The sequence below is a fragment of the Halyomorpha halys genome, unplaced genomic scaffold, assembly GCF_000696795.3.
Source record: "Halyomorpha halys isolate HHAL.00 unplaced genomic scaffold, Hhal_1.1 Scaffold2136.1, whole genome shotgun sequence".
Lineage (NCBI taxonomy): Eukaryota > Metazoa > Arthropoda > Insecta > Hemiptera > Pentatomidae > Halyomorpha > Halyomorpha halys.
Genome location: NW_027116144.1, coordinates 92,917 through 110,655, shown reverse-complemented (window position 1 = coordinate 110,655; position 17,739 = coordinate 92,917). Strand labels below are relative to the sequence as shown.

The following is a 17,739-nucleotide window of genomic DNA, read 5'->3' as shown; positions in this document are numbered from 1 at the left end:
GCATGTATTCTGAGTACATTGGAAAACTAGGGGCAGCAAGAGGATGCACCATCCAGGAGATAAGAAGACTAGCCAGGGACAGGGACCGATGGGCTGAACTGAGACTGTGACTCTACACCTGACGGCACACAGGAGTTAGAGGAATATGAAGAAGAAGAAGGGACTGCCAAGAAATAAAAATTACCCAACTAGGCTGAAATCGATCTAGCATGCTTGCAAAATGAGGCTGCTAAGGCAATTCCTCTACTCACTCAGCTACAACTGCCTCTCCCAAATGAAAACTCAACGTTTTATTAAGTATGTACGTGCTTACATGCACATAATAAATTTCAATACTTGTATCAGTGATTGACAGCCCAGTATGAAACAAAAGATAAAGGGGATGAATGAATCGAATCAAATTTTTAGGAACAAAATCTTTTTCTTCCCATTCAGTTCTTTTATTGATGTGCTTTTAAGTGTCATTAGCAGACTTAATAGACCTTACAGGACCCTAGATACAAACACTTTGTTAACCTACATTTGACCAATGTGACCAAAATATTAAAAGGAAGAAGATCAAAACTAATTTATATATATATAAATAGTTGATTTTATAATTTCAAATTATGGAGAAGATGGTCAGGGTTGTGGTCAAATGAGAAACAAAAATAGTCTACTGTTTTATTAACAATAATATTTACAAATTGTTTTGGTAACAAATAAACAATTTTAAGCATAAATGAAATAATAAATCTTATTTTCCACAACACTATACAAAAATATCACTATATATTTAACAATACAAAAGAAACAAAAACTACACATCCAATTGAGAGGATAAGTGTCCAGCTCTAAGTATGAGATTTTGGTTAACATAAATAAAAAACACTTCAAAGTCCAATTGTGAGGGTACCGACAGAAATTTCTTAAAAATATTTTGTAAATATATGCTTAGCTTCAGCATATATCAGACTCAGTTCTGTTGATATACGGGGCAGCTTGATAATAAATGGTAACAATCACCCAGTGCTGTTCCATCACAAGCTGGGCAAGGCTTATGTGGGCACTAATAGGAATTGCGTATTTGCCAAAAATTCTTAATTGTGCAATCATTCTTAAGTAAGCTGTGGGGCACCTTTAGGTAGCTTTGGGAATATTATACCTTATTATTATTAAAATTTAAAGTCCTTTGCACAGTCCTTCCTTATTTGAGAGTGAAAACTCCAAAAATCATTCAGTACTTTTTTGTGCATCTCAGTCATCTCTGCTTTTATTATTATTTCTTGGTTTTTCAGGTTCTGCAACGACTAATAAAATCAAGAGGGAAGTCACAAGCTAGACACTTAAATGTTCAAATGGTGGCAGCTGAGAAACTGGCCCAATGCCCTCCTGAAATGTTTGATGTGGTCCTAGATGAGAATCAGTTAGATGAGGCCTGTGAACATATAGCAGAGTATTTAGAAGCTTATTGGAGAGCAACCCACCCACCAATAACTCCACCTACAACAACTCCTGTCCCAAGACCGCAGCCTTCCCCACAGATATCTCCTTCGGCTGATCATGCTGGTCGCGTTACACTTTCGCCTACAGGTAATATTTTACTTATAAAACTACATACATAGATAATATCAATGACCTTTTCATATTATTCTTGGATTATTCCTGAATTCGATAAATTAAAAAAATATTTCTCTCCTATTACAGTATAAAAAAATTTCTGCAAGAATTGACCTAGCAGATGGGTGTTCTATTCTAATTATTATTACTGTTATTCTGGAATTAATTAATATTTCTGCTACAAGAGGGAACGTGTGATCATTATTAATACATTATTCCATTTCCAGAAGTTTTAATTCTTTCAGCCAGTCCCAAGACTCCCACAATTATTATTTTATTTTTTTAAAATAATATATTATAATTATAAGTAAAAGTTGTCATACATGAATTGTAGTGGCAACTCAGGTAGCCATCAGGGGTTGGCAAAAAGGACCACTAACCGGACTTGTTTCCCCACCAAATACCGATACCAGTACCAGTATCATACTTGAAATAAAAGTAAATACTTTATTATGTTTTCCTATCTTCCAGCAAATCTATGAATATTATCCTCTTGTTTCACTTATCTTTAACTTTTTTAAAACACATAATTCAATTCAATCAAACTAATATAATTTCTTAAATGAGGTCTAGATAAACAAAGAGTTATAGTCCATGTTATTATTCTTTTATAATAAGAACTAAATTACTTCATTTCAAAAGCCAGCCTATTACTTTCACTTACCTATATATGGAATATATAGTAAGGAAAAGTATTACGATCACTTAAAATTTTGATTTCGAGTTTTTGATGGAAATAAATGTTTTTGAGGTTCCCTGACTCCAAATAACCAAGTCTCACAAAATGCAACTGATTTAGGTCTGGTGTATGGCTGGGATGTTACAGCAGCTTTTTTGTTAAAATTGACCAACCGGAAGTCCCACTTTATAAAATCAATTTTTCACATTTTTTGATTTTCTCAAAAACAGCTTGAACATTTTTGATTAATTTTATAAATTGTTGAGGTGAAGAAAACTTCCAATCACAATATAAACTATTCCATATCTTGTGGTTCTACATACAACGTTACAGGATATTATCCCATATCCATGTACTATTGTAACCTCATATTTGTCATTTTTTCAATTTTATGGTTAAGAACACAATTTAAATTTTACTTATTTGTTATACCTTAATATTTTTGATATATTTTTGCAAAATCATGTTTAAATGAATTCAAACATGTTATTTTCTCATAAAATCCATTTAATGCATTCTAATCCATTTAAAAATGAAATTACACCTATAAATTGTAAATAATTACCGAACTAAGATTGTAATATAAATTTTAATCCTTTCTATTCCTACTTACCTAAAACTCCTTTTAAAAATTGAATTATGATATAACATAATAATTACACCTTCCTCTTGATACAAAATCATAGTATTTAGAAGAATAGTGCTTTAATTTTCCATAACATTCTCCTTTTTTCATTTACATATACATTCTGATGTTTATATTTTCCCTATGGAAATAAAATTTATACAACACTCCCACTACTTTCATGGATATAAAAATATCTTAACAATATACATGGAATTTATATTAATTGGAAATGAGCAATTACGGTGCACAATATGATCCAATTTTTTTTTCTTATTTATAGGTGTGAATGACGACTATGGCTATGCTGAATCACGAGGTAAGTTAAGAAATTTTAATTTTAATACCATTCGTTGCTTAATTATTTTTATTTTTCTAGATGTATGTATTTGTACATCATGTTAAATCATTACATAGTTACTTATATAATGTGTACACATACTGTACGCAGTGTATACAAACTTTAATTTTTGTTTATAAAGACCTTCAGGTTTCTGCTATGACTGGAACATTTCGTTTGGGATCCCAGGTTGAAATAGAAGATAATGATATATAGCGGTTTCATATTTATACCTCATAATATATTCTACTTTTATGTAACGAAATCCAAAGATGTAAGTAGTTGAAATACTGATGAAATATTGCAATGCATGGGAATGTTTGCCTGCTTAATGGAAAAAACTTTTTACATAAATGCTGTTAAAATTTCATGTTAATGACAATATATTTTTAGTTTGTTAATCTTTTGATAGGAAGAATTAATATTTTATTTTCATAACAAATATTAAGAATCACTGCATAACCATAGCAAATTATTTTATATATGAAGTGAAAATTTAAGAGAATAAGTATTGATTAAAATTGTTTATTAATTTTTAAAATCACTGATTTCCTTCATAAAATTTGTTAACTCTATCTAGATTTCATATAAACTTATTTTCCAAAACGAAAGTCTATTATATCATAAGAAAACCAGTTAATAATACGGATGCCAGAGAAGTTAAAACATATAAACTATATCTAATAGCATATTCAGAATAAAAGCATAATCTGATTATTAAATACTATCAGGAAATTTGATTATACAAATAAAAAACTCTCGTTAGAATCTATTAACTGTGGGTTATGAAAAACTGTGGGCAATGAAAAACTGTGGTAATTGAACAAAAAACAATTCTTGAAGGGGATAGAAACATTGAGTTTTTAATATGAAGGGGTAGGGGACACTATAAAATGTAAAAAAGCATTATCCTATTAGAATATGTTTAATTTTATCATTGTATTATTAATTAGCATATGTCCTGCTAATGTTAAAAAAACAGCCAACCAAAATGGACCATAAACATGAATTTTCGAAGAATTATTACTACACTTTAATCATTTACATTGGTGTGTTTTATTTGAGGAAAATTTATTCTAGTGTCAACAATTGAACTTTATAACAAGAACTAGTCATAATATTGTACATTTATAAACAAACAAATGCTTTTGAGACAGTTATTAAGGCATAATACCGCCTTAAAATAATATGCATTTTGAATACTATTAATATTGGTCCTCATTGATCTTGTGAACTGTAATTGGATGTTACTAACTATAGGTTTATACCATAAGTACTGCACTGATATGATGTATGTTTAGGTAATACCTTTGTGATTGTTAACTATTACAATTCATCCATAAGCAATCTGAATAAAAATTACATTTTACAGAAAGTTTATATCCTTTATTTTATGTTGTGTTGATAACTTCCATTTTAAATGATGCTTTAACAGAAATTTTATGCATGTAAGAATGAGAAATTCACATTTTTAATATATAATTTGATGGAAATTACTATTATCTTATCATTACATTGTCAAGGTGGTTGTATAATGTAATCTGACTCCAATTGATTATGTTAGGTGCACTTAAACAGAAGACTGACAATGTGTGCTCACTTAGGTGAGGTAGTTTATTAGGAGGTGAATAGATAGGGAAAGACATACAAGTGCCAGCTTAATTTTTCTAAGGATGGTTCTCGTTCTACAGAGTACTATTGCTGAAGGAACAAAGGAGGAGCCAGCTGCAAGCCCAGAGAGTAGCCAGCTGCCAGGTCATGCAGGAAGGTAACTTTGTTCTACAAGAAACTATTCCTGTAGATACAATGTGTATATAATTCTGGAGGATAGCCAGCCCCCTGATCCTACGAGAGAATAAAAGGTAGAGGAAGGAGGGAAAATCCAGAGAAGGAGGACAGAAGTACAAGACAAAATTATAGTACTAGAATGCACTGATCCACTATACAAATTGTTATCCTCTGTATCCTAAGGAGATGTTTCTCATGAAGCAAGATTTAACACTGGAACCATTTTGGCTTACTCTTGTCTCTGCACTATGAAACGCCATCCAGAGGATAACAACTACGTGTAAGATGTTAGCTTTCAGTGAACCAGCAGATTCTCTTGGAATCTTTATAATTCAAATAATACATTTATATTGTAATAATTTTTTTTTTTATTTCAAATAAAATAAAAAGAATTTAGATCGTTTTATAACTTTTTTCAAATATAAAAGATAATTTGGGTTCAAATTAAGAACTTTAATACTAAATCTATAATAGAATTTTATTTTTTAATTATATAATATGAAAGACTCTTAATCTCAGGGCGGATTTCCAGGCAATCAGAAAAACAGACACTTTTACTATTAACTTAATTAAATTGATATCTATTTTATACATGAATTTATTTTTCTGTATAGCAAAACTAACCAAGCTCACAATCTTCCTTTGATGATCCTTGTATCTTCTTTTTTCTTATTATTCTGTCCTAGCGTCCTAAATGGCTTCCTTCTTGACAGAAATTGATGAGGACCTCCTCATCCTGAAGACATCCTTTCTCTTGCGCGCCCCAACAACGAAATGCCCCTCTCCTCTATCTTCAATGTTTACTGATCAATCCAAAATAATCGATTGTGATACAATCGCTCCGCTTTACTTGTTATGGTTTGTGATGCGAATAGTCTATTTACAATTGTTATGTTTTTCTATTTCTTCTTTGATTTTTCTTTTTCTATATAATTACTGTATAGAAACGACTAAGGTTGAAAAACTTCAATCCATCTTAACACAACCAACCCAACGAACACTTTGGAAGGACGCGCACCGCCATCTTTCTTGTTTTGAAGCCTCGTATTTCTTTTAGACAAAGAAAACTGGTTAGCTTGCTTTTTGATTTAAAATAACAAATAACAATATTAAAATGATACATAAAATAAAACATATCAAAAAACCCTTTATACATCAAAATATACTATTTACTCAAAAAGAGCATATTACAATATATATTAAAATATCTTAAATAATTGTTGTAAATGTGTAATTAATGTATTTACAAAGTACAGTACAAATATTATTATCCGGTGTGTGCTTGTCGCCAGTAGTAGTTCCTGTGTAAGCTGGTAGGTTTGCATCATGCAGATCAGATTCTGATTACTGACATTACTTGGTAAAAAAGTATCCATTACATTTCTTGGGTATCTTTCTCTAAACTTCCCTGTGTGCTAAAAACTGTGAAGTATAAACACGGTCTATTAAAGGTTATACATACCGTTTGAGGTAATTGTCTAGTATTTAAACAGTTCTGACCTAGTGTTAGAAAAACAGCTAATTTTTTGGCCTGCAATTGGCTCTTTCTCTTAACCTTCATAATTTTACTGTTGAGATTTGGTCTTTAATGGAAACAAACTATATATTTTTTAGTGTAACACTTACTGCTTCTTAAAAATTATATTTATTTAACCATCAGCATGACAGGTGGGCCTGAGGGAATGGCCGTTGTAGCTGAGGCGTTATCTTACCAGCCTCATAACTGCAACAGCACCAGTTCGATTACAGCCTTGGTGGGTTGTCTTTTATTTCATGGTGATCCCATGGGGTGAAGACTTGACCCTCTCAAGTTTGTTAGAATAGATTGGTTATCTGTACCCCACTCCCTTATGTCAGAAATGACCAGGTATGGGGTAAACAAAAAAATGTGGGTCTGAGGGACCCACAGCAAATATTTATTTGTCTTACGTTTTGGTTTCTGAACTAATTTATTTTATTATTGTTATTATTATTTTAGGTTGTATGAACGTTTTATAAATAAATAAATAAAATATGTAATAAATGCAACATATTGAATATATGATTTGATATGAAAAATATACAATTTTGGAAACTATCAGATCATGGGTTACAGTTAGAAAACTGAAGTTTCTGATTTAATACCTTTAGACATTAGACTTTATTTCTTAAACTGAGTTCCTAAACTTTCATCATCTACGTTTGTTTTACCTTTCTGTATTGAAAATCATAAAAACTCTATTTTCATGCTTGAAACATACATCATTACTAATAAAGAGGATAATATTCTTCAAGGTTGTTGACAATTAAATACTGTGTGTTCTACTTTAGAAGATTAGAAATATTCAGTTTCTTTTTTTTTTCTTTTTGTTAGTTAAGTGAAGGTGGCCTCAACTACAAAAAAAAAGATCACATGACCAACTATTCTCCATCGTCACTCTCAGCATATCTTAACTTCCTTCAAGCCTCACCTTTCTTAACTTCAGGAAACATCTTTAACAAGAAGTTATCCTCCGTAAAACATCAGACAGCTCATTTAGATAAGGAGAGAATATGTAATTTAAATAAAAGGATGTTTTAGATCAACAAAAGCTTGCTAAAGACAAAAAAAACTGAATCTGTGTTCTTCCTCAAATCAAAGGATAATTGGATTGCATGAGTTATTTTTTTGAATGCAAATTTTATATAATAATCTATGTAGAAGATAGATAAGAGTGATTAAGAAAGTTAACAAAAAAAGAAGGAAAATTAGTGATGGACTAATCTTTTTAAAAATTTAGACTAATTATAAAGGATAAAATGGTTCTGAATATTTATTCACACCTGTAGAAATATATGAAATTCATTTATATCAGCTTCTTTAGTAGTCAGTATTTCTGAACTTTTCGCAATTTCTTATTTGTCTGCAGTAACACTTCACTTCTGTATGTCTTTGAACCACAATAATATAATAATAACTATAGATTTGTTAAGCTAGATAAAAGGCTCATATTGTATGCATCTGGAACATCCAAAAATTGCCTGCGTCCATTTCTACCAAACCACTCTACAAAATCTGGGTATGTCAGTTAAATTTATATTGGTTCTAATTCACGTGGGAATCACAGGAAATGAACTCGCTGATTGAGCTGCAAGAGAAGCACTCACACCCCCGGGACAGGGAAAAGCAATTTTAATTCCATCAGAAATATACAAACCCTCCAAAAAGGAAATTAAAGATGAATAGCAATCTCAGTTACAGGTGTCAATTTCTGGTACTCATTAAGGTCCTCACACCAGTGACCACTTTATCCATCCTCCTTACTTTGTGTATTCCAATTTTCCTGGTTCTACACAGTTTCTTGATCTTTAACTTTTATGGTACATCATGATAACTCATGAGCCATATGTTCAGCCTAATGAAGCCGTCTTATTTTAATAATTAATATATATCAAACTACAACAGGTATTCTAATCTATTCCATCTGAATATTTTGTATTATAAAATTAGTCAAAAATTGATAATAATTATTTTGAAATTAAGTACATCATTACAATATACAAAATATATATATTTTTTATTATAGGAATGTTTCATCCTTCTCATTCTCGTGGAAGAAGAGAGAGGCTTGAATATGAGGAGTACAGTTTAGAATCTCCAAGGGAAGTATATCCACCCAATCGGGATATATATGGTCATAACTCTCGAGAGATGTACCATGCTCATAACTCAAGAGATATGTATCCTAGGGAACAAGATCATATGCATGATCCAGACGACTACCACTCCCCACATCGAGCATCGTCTAGGAGAGCGCTCAATGCCATTTAATATTAATTAAAATATTGGTACGATATTGTATTTATTATTTTGATCCGATTCAGCATAATAAAATTTTAAGATTTTATATATTTTTTTTTTAAAAAAGTCTTTCTCATTATCTAAAAAAAAATGAGGAAGTTTGAAAACAAATCATACTTATCAAAATGAAAATAAGTAAAATTAAAGTATATATTTCTCAAAGAACTTTTTTTTAATAAGGAAATTGACATATTGCAGCCATTACATCAAATTTTATTATATCATAATTGGAAAAATTATATTTCTGTATTTAATGAAGGTTTTTATTCTGTTGAAAAAAAATAATACTTTATATTGTGCCTCAGGGATGTAATTGATCCAAATTTTCATAGAAATTGTAATGAAAATTCATTTTTCTTTCTAATTTATGGTTTTGTCTATATGATGTCAATGAAAAATGTTTCTCTTTCTGAATGTGTTCATTTGATTTTATAATTATTATTTTAATGAAATATATAAATTTAGTTTTATAGTTCTGCATTTTAGTATCTTCCTGATTGTTAAGTCACAATACACTAAATTTGTACATTTTTTTTTTGGCCAGTACTTTTTTGTTTTAAATAATTTGCTCAATATATTTATTTAGGGCTGAAAACTGTAATTATTTTTAATCTTTAAAAAAAGGAAGTGTATTATGGCCAGTAGACAAATAGTTTTCACACTAAATATTACAAAAATGATAATTTAATTATTTCACAACTTTTTTCTGTGAAAACAAACTTTTTTTTTTTTAAATTATCGTTTACTTTACTTTCTTAGTGCATAGTATCATGATTTTCTAATTTTTTAGTATTTTTATAAACACATGAACATTTCTTACACCAATAATGCTTATTAATATGTATATATGTAATATTTTTAAAATACTTTAGATTCTTGGTAAAGAATTGTTTGAAGTGAGCTTATAAAATATATAAAACAACTTCAAAATTGTCATATTTACATATATAAAGAAATGAGAATGCTGCACAGTAACTCAAATTGATTATTGTATTTAAATAACACATTGAACTTTTTATTATTTCAGTAATTAATTTGATTGTTGCTTTACGGCTATATGTGCATTAAACTTTATCAGAATTAAATTCTATCAAGCCCTAAGCTTTTTGCTTTCTGAAAAATTAGCCAAGCATTACAAAAAGGCAAATCTAAAGAGAAAATCCAAATTATTTAGCTTTTATTAAATTGATATCTCAATAATTTCTACTTGTATAAATGCAAGCACTCCTTTAAAGTTATCATTACCCAATGTGCCTACCAAAAAAAAACTTAAATAAATAAAAAAAATTAAAAATTTATGAATAATTAAGTAAAAAAAAAAAAAAAAAAAGTGATGTATAGATATCATTCCTCTAAACCTAAACATTTTCAATATCCCTAACTGTATAAACGATTCTTGCTACAAGTAGGCAGTAGCACTTTAAAAGTCCTACATGACCAAATTGTGAAGCCAAGACTCTGTAAAGTATAGAAATAAAGACTGTAATGTATAGTTAAATTTATAAACTCTAAACCCTAACTTAAAATAACATCTTTTAATAATAATTTTTCTATTGCCAAAGGAATTATAAATTAGGTAATTTGTGTCATACAGTAATTTAGGCAGACAGATTAATTCATTCAAGTGATATTTTTTTTTAATAAAGTAAACATTTGATAGTTAATATGTTTTGCCTCAAATAGCTTATAATAAATACATTGACCCCTTTGGAAAAGGTAACTTATAAGTACAATATCCAGTTGCATCCTAATGACTTAAGTGGGTATTGATAATGATATTATATTTCTATGATAGTCTTATTTTATACTTATTACTTGTAAAATATTAGAAAATGTATTTCTGTTATTCATAGAAAATATGAAATATTTAATAAGATCTTATTCGGGGATTTCATCTAATATTTCAGTGGAAAACTGTAGTTTCAAAATTAAAAATTCATCAAACTGTTAATTTAGAGAGGCCACAGAAGTAATAAGATACAATGAATTAGTCAGAAAAATAATTACATCGAACAGTAGAAAATCATTTTTTGATATAAAGGAGTCGAAATTTGGTGTAATACATTTACTCTGAAATAATACTTAAAATTAACATACAAATTTTAGACATTAGATTTTTTATATTAGGGAAAATTCATCAAGTGGCCATCTAAAATAACTTCAAATTGTGTCTCTACCCAATTGTACATATATTAATGCTGTTTCTTCAATAATAATAAACATATTACACAAGTTTGGGGCAAAATGGTCTTGTATTTTAAATTTCACGATTTTATTGTACTATGGATTTTCTCATTTTCTAATATTTAACAACTAATCACTTATTTTGGAAATTGTAGACTACCTTGTAAACTGACAAATAAATTACCTCAGAATTCTGTCAATATATTCAACTTTTACCCTCAATTTCACTTGGCAACAATGGATTGTGAGACATCAGACTTGTACTAAAACAAGTTTCGGTCATCATCAAACTGGTGGGTGAAAGCAGGTTTCAGAACAGAAAAATATTACTGCACATGCATTCACCATTTTGATCATAGTCAAAACTCGCATTGGGGCAAGTAACATCCCATTAGGGTTAACGGAACAGAATTTATTCTTGTATATAAAGTTATTATTTGGTTTAAAATATTACCACTTTCTAATACTATATAACCATTCGGAAGAAGAATCTTTTTACCCAATTTTATTTTACTTAAAGTTGTAAAATAAGATTAGAAAAATTGATGAAAATATTTTAAAATAATATATATTTCAATAGTTTAAGTTATCTAATCAGAGAAAAAACTTTACTTATAATTTTAATCCTAATTTTAAAAAAAAAAAACTGTTGGGGAGTGTTTTTATAGTTGCATATTTCCAGAATCATATATTTTCTACAAGAAGTGACCATTTTACCCCTTACTCTTGAATTATATGTATTTCCCTCTCATTTTCTTTTTTTTTACACCACTTTTTTCGGTCTTTTGATTTAATACTATGACCAACCATATACATATATAAATCTATTTTTTGTGACCATTGAGTCTTAGAATGTATGAACATTATATATATTAGAAAAAGTTTGAAAAAATAAAAAATTAATAATTACAAAAAATAAAAAAAAACCAAATATACTATGTCATTTCCAAAGAAAGGGTCACATTGATGCTCAATATAAACCAAAACTTATGAAGTTGTTATAAGTTAAGAAGATATATATTTAAAAAAAAAAAACAACTGGCAGGAAACAAGATTTCATTTGATAAACATCAATCTAAGGTGGATTAATGTTAACCATTGTAAAAATATTATTTATATATACATGAATGCATATTACATTAAAAAGAAGGACAAATATGAGTTATTTTGATAATAAGAAATGATGTAACTAACATAAAGGAAATTCTTATGTGTTTTAAGATATTTATTATTTAAGTATTTGGATTTTTTTAATATTATGTTTCAATGTTTATTTGCTATTGTAAATTATTTGATATATGTAGGTATGTTCGTATTATCACAAGTAGATAGCAATACCAGTATATATAATAGTGAGATTACTTATTTTAATTTAAAACTTCAAAAGTATTATAATTTATTAGAATTTTTGATATTTGTAAGATTTCAGCCTTCCTTTAGTGTCATCCAAGTTTTGATTAATATAAAATCTGCTGTAATTATTATTTCATGTTTGTTAAGATTGTTTTTGGGATTTTATATTGTAATTTTTAAGTTGATGATTTTAAGCTATCATTTAGAAAATATTAGTTAAAAAAAATTATTATTATTTCAAAGAAATGCATAAGAAATTGGAAGTGATATTCTTATTGAAAGGGTATGATAATAAATTAACATTTATTTTTATTTAAAAGTTTTGATAATTTTTAAGAAATTCTTATCCAGTTAACAGAGAAAATCTCTAAAGTTATATTTTATTATCTTCCTGCCATGTGCTGTGATCTAACCATTCTTAATCTTACTGCAATAATTCTCATTTACTCAAGGGAACCAAATCAGAAAACTGGAAACATTTTCAAGAGAAGAGCGCATTAAGCTTTGTTTCGCTTAATGGGAAACAAATGTATCTTATATCAAAACTCTATTTGTAACATGTGCTTTTCAGTTAAAAGAAAATGGGGTAAAGAATTTTTTCATAATAACAATGTTGGCTTATATACATGTATGTAAGCATAATGATTATTATATTACAAAAATCCAGTTTTTCAAATATTTAAATACCTGTGATCGGGATGTTTTTATTGGGGAATACCCATAAAATGGGCTATAAATATGTAAGTAAAATAAATGTATATGTCTTGCTTATTTGTATCATAATGATATGCTTGTTAAATTACTTAGTTTTCTTTGCTGTGCATTTTCCAATCCCTTTTTGAAGCACATCCTTTATCTTTATTATAAAATAATATCTGTAAATAATGGATTAAATTTGTACATCAATATTGATTCTTTATTCACCTTTTGATATACAACTAAATTTTAAATAGATATAAATAACCTTTGATTTCCTAATCCATTTATTTAATTCATACGATTTGGTTGCTACAGTATATGAAATATAATAATCATATAAATACATATTTTAGCTCATCAAAAACCAGAATGTGACATAATGTAAGAAAAATATTTGATTAGACCATTAAGTTGTAAGCCCTACTTTTAGTTGGCATTGTTTTACCCAATTCCCAACTGTTTGACACATCATCTACAACCTTGTACCCTCATCTTCTTAGGTAAGTAAAGATAGTCAACAATTTTTCTTAGTACGTTTTCATAGGTTAATACAATAAACCCAAGAACTAGACCTATCACAGTAACATAATGGCTGACTTTGCTGGTATTGTTTTCTTATCAGATTATCTATCAGAGGTTTATTATTAACTGAATCTACTGTAATGTGCAAATAAATTGATATACATGGGGATTTTTAAAACTAAAAATAATGTTCAAAGCCTCACTATAAAGCCTTGTGTAATTGTTTTCATGTTTAAGTGTGCCACTGGCGAACACCAATTGTCAGTAAGTCCCATTCACATAATATGAAATAGGATTATATAAACTTAATGTCCAGAGGCATCAATAATAAACTAAAGGAATAATTATTGAAATAAAATTATCACTGTTAAGTTATGTGACATGTTAATTTCTTATGTTATGGTGGTACATTTCACATTGCAGATTGTTTAATTCATAAATTTTAAAGTTTGATTTTTAAACATTTAAAAAAAAACATAAACAAAAAATATACTCAGTTATAATATGCTAACACACACCAAGATATTATTTATTCATTATATTCCACTAAGATATCTCGAAGCATCCCAATTCGAATGAGAACTATTTTAAATTAAACAATTAAAGGAATGCAATGTATCTGTGGCTTATGAAATGAATTTAATAAAATTATTAATAAATCTCTTCAAAAATTAGAGTTTGCTAAAATTTGTGCCAAATTGCGTATAAAAATTCCTCCACCCTTGTTTTCCATGATCCATTTAAATACAAGGATTTATTAATGTTTTACATATCTACATATCCAGTACCAATTGACAATTTTTAGATATACTTTACTTATCTAATCTAGAAATATTAAACAAACAAAATTTTCAGAACATAAAATCCAGCAAATAAGAAGTAAATCTGTAATATAATTTATGTAATTGTGCATATCTTAAGGCTTGCTTACTGATACATAAAATAGTGCTTTAGTGCTATTTATAGAGCATGTTAGTCAAGCCAGTGACCACCAAAAATTTGATGCTTCAGTCTTTAACTGAAATATCAATCTTAAATTTTATGTTTCTATTACCTTCATTTGTGTTGTACAAGTACTCACTCCATGATTCTCTTTGCATTCCTGTTTTGCTTCCCTAATGGAAAGATTGTCTTTACTCAAATTATTAACATTTTTTTTTCTGTAAGTATAATTACTAAATATATCTATTTTTTGTACAAAAAACAATTAAAATTCATTATTCCTAAAAGGTTTTCTAATTTTGGATATTTTGCCTCACAAACAATTTCCATCCCTTGCTTTATGTACATACTCTTTCTTATTTTCACCAACTGAGCTACTAATAAAATTTGGCCCCTTCATTTAGGAAGTGTCTACTGCTCTTCCTGTCTTTGAGATCAAAACATGCTCCTCAAATAGAGGATCCCTTGAGGGGCCTTTGCGTCTGCCTAAGTGATATCCTACTAAAAGTCTAAATTCTCTACATTGATAAATTTTCAGTACAAAGTTGAGAACAGACAACTCTGTTCAAACTTGAGAGCAAGCCCCATTAACTAATCTTCAAAGGATCATAAAGCCTTTGGCAAAACAAAGGCCACGCAAAATTCCAAAAGTCGCCTTAAACTGACAACTAACTTTTCAATACATAACTGTAAGCCTTTGACGTTTGGTAACTCCGGCAATTACGTCACGAACGGTCCCTTCTCCCTCTCTTCACCCCCAAAAAATTAATGATTCCTTCAATTGTTGTCTATAACCTTATACTTGAATTGTATTGACTTCGAAACGATGCAGAAGATTCTCGTTAAGGCCTGTGGTGGTCTATGCTAATCTAGAATTTCCGAAGAAATTTCGAAAAGCGTTACTGTCTTAAGAGGGGGAGAGAGGGGGGCTTATGCGCTGGAACTACATAGCCACTTGCCGCAAATCGAAGCCACAAGGTAATAGCACAAGGTGCGCATTTGTTTGATTGTTTTATTTTAGTGAATAAATGCCTAAAAATAAAAGCCTGCCGGCTTCAGTCAGCTGTCCGCCGGAATCAACCATGGCCCACTCGCAATCTAAGCCTTGCACCTCAGCCACCCCTGGAGAAGCAGCAGTCCAAATCCCTATGGATCTTGGGGAACACAGAGGAGCCAAGAGACTGAATGAAGAAAAAGACTGGGAGATTGCTAGCGATAGAAACTGCTTTAAACTGCGCCCATCAGCCAATCAACGAAAGACTGAGTTCCAACTCACGGATGAAAACACATTCCTTGGATTAACCGTCGAAGAGCCCAAGCCCAGGCCTCCCTCACCAGCTACAATCGCACCAGCGGTATCGCTTATATCATTGAAGCAGATGCTGGCAACAGTTGGGGTAACCAAGTTCACCACCAACAACTCTGAAAGGGATGCTAGACTCTACCTTACCACCGAAGCAGACCACACCACTGCCATTGAACTGTTTAAAAAACATGATTATGTGTGATATCACACGTTCGCACCTAGGGGCACAAAACGATCAAAGAAATTCGTGTTGCACGGATTTGACTTTAACCACCCCATAGAAGAGATAACAGAAGAGCTAAAAACCCGCCTCCGTGGCTTCAGAATGTGACGTAGGCTCGTAAAGAGAGACGGTCTGAACTGCACCCACGAAACTGAAGCTATCCAGATCATCACAGATCCATCAGTGCGACTTGAGGATGTTGAAGCCCTCAAGACCATTGATTACGTCTGATTTAGGGTCTCTAAATTTAAATAAGATGGTGGACCCGTACAGTGTCACAGATGCCTTGAGTATGGCCATACCAAAAAATACTGCGGTCGCAATGTCACCTGTCGCTGGTGTGGAGATGATCACACTATCAAAGAATGTCCTAAAAAATCAACACCTCCCCACTGTAAGCACTGCAATGAAAAACACATTGCAACCAGTTCAGGATTAGATAGGTACTTGGAACGGATTTATTTTTCTTTTAATTTCTTTATTTATTTCTTTATTTTTGTATATATTATTCTCGGTCTCTCAAGTTAGGAATACGAGAGGTTGCTAGTTTCTTTAGGTTATCCTATATCTTTGACTGGGACTGCTTCTTATTGATTCTTGTTTTACTTTGCTTGCAAATATATTGATAATCTATTCTGACATGCTATTTAAGAACGCATTATCTTCTAGAACGTCAATTGCAAAAAACTGCCTCTTTTTTGAGTTTAAATTTGCTTATAAAACAGTTAGTGCAACAATTTCCTTAATTTTAATGTTTTAAAATGCAGTATATTAGGTACTAGAATGGGATTAACTTATAAGTGCAGGAAATTCACTCAAATTTAAAAAATGTGCTATGAAGTTTTTTAATGTTCCAGGCAGTTTCAAGCATATGGAGCTCCAAATACGAGCCGAAATTTGAAGATTATCTAATATATGAAAATTAATATTTGTTTGTTCGCACTTTATGCACTGCCACACCGTTCATTTTTGTTTGTTATTTTTGCTAAATGTTCAGGATTTTCCATAAAAGAATATAGGCTTTTATCGGTTAAAAAAATTATTAACAAAATTAAGCATTTTTAGCACGTAGCTCAAAAAGTATAAATTGTTTTCATGATTATTATATGCTAAGCGATTTGTGTCTTTCTGAAGAATAAGAAAAAAATATTACTGATACTATTAAATGATTTTTTTAATCACTAGTAATTAAAAAAACATAATGAGGATTTCAGTAAAATAGGTCAACAAATTATTTTTTAGAAAAACTAATCATATTCGTTTTTAGCGTCGTCTCAAACCCTCAAATATCATTTTTCAAAGGAATTAAAATTAGAAAATTTTCATCATTTTTTTTTATTCCGGAGACCATTGTTCATTTAAACCTTCATAACTTCTCTGCATTTTATCCAATTCCTACGTTAATATTACCGTTGGGAAGTTAAAAGTCTCCTCTTTTAACCTATCTTATAAATCTATTCTATATAAAATAACCTAATACATATACCTATAACCTGTACCATATAAAATTTAGATTTAACGCCCTTATTCGGGCGATATAATAGTTTCAAATAAAGAAAAACTTTGTAAAAATTTAATTTTATGTCTCCGGTTTTAATTTGTTTAATTAGATCCGGTTTGTTTCATAAGGGGCCCAGTAAACTGGAATTCCTTCCGCCG

At 29.8% G+C, this 17,739-nt stretch overlaps 1 protein-coding gene across 6 annotated transcripts in view; it reads left to right on the top strand.

The window, feature by feature from the left end:
- Positions 1 to 11,960, top strand: part of Ca-beta (Ca2+-channel-protein-beta-subunit) — an 84,603-nt gene extending 72,643 nt beyond the window's left edge. For 5 of the 6 annotated variants that reach the window (XM_014436867.3, XM_014436870.3, XM_014436865.3 and 2 more), the window contains exons 8-10: positions 1,278 to 1,572; positions 3,187 to 3,222; positions 8,577 to 11,960. In XM_014436867.3, the coding sequence (XP_014292353.1) occupies positions 1,278 to 1,572; positions 3,187 to 3,222; positions 8,577 to 8,821 (576 nt within the window). In that variant the 3' untranslated portion in view covers positions 8,822 to 11,960. Of the gene's footprint in view, positions 1 to 1,277; positions 1,573 to 3,186; positions 3,223 to 3,385; positions 3,518 to 8,576 lie in introns of all 6 variants that reach the window. The other variant, XR_001344745.3, reaches the window with a different exon arrangement.
- The last annotated feature ends 5,779 nt before the right edge of the window (positions 11,961 to 17,739 follow it).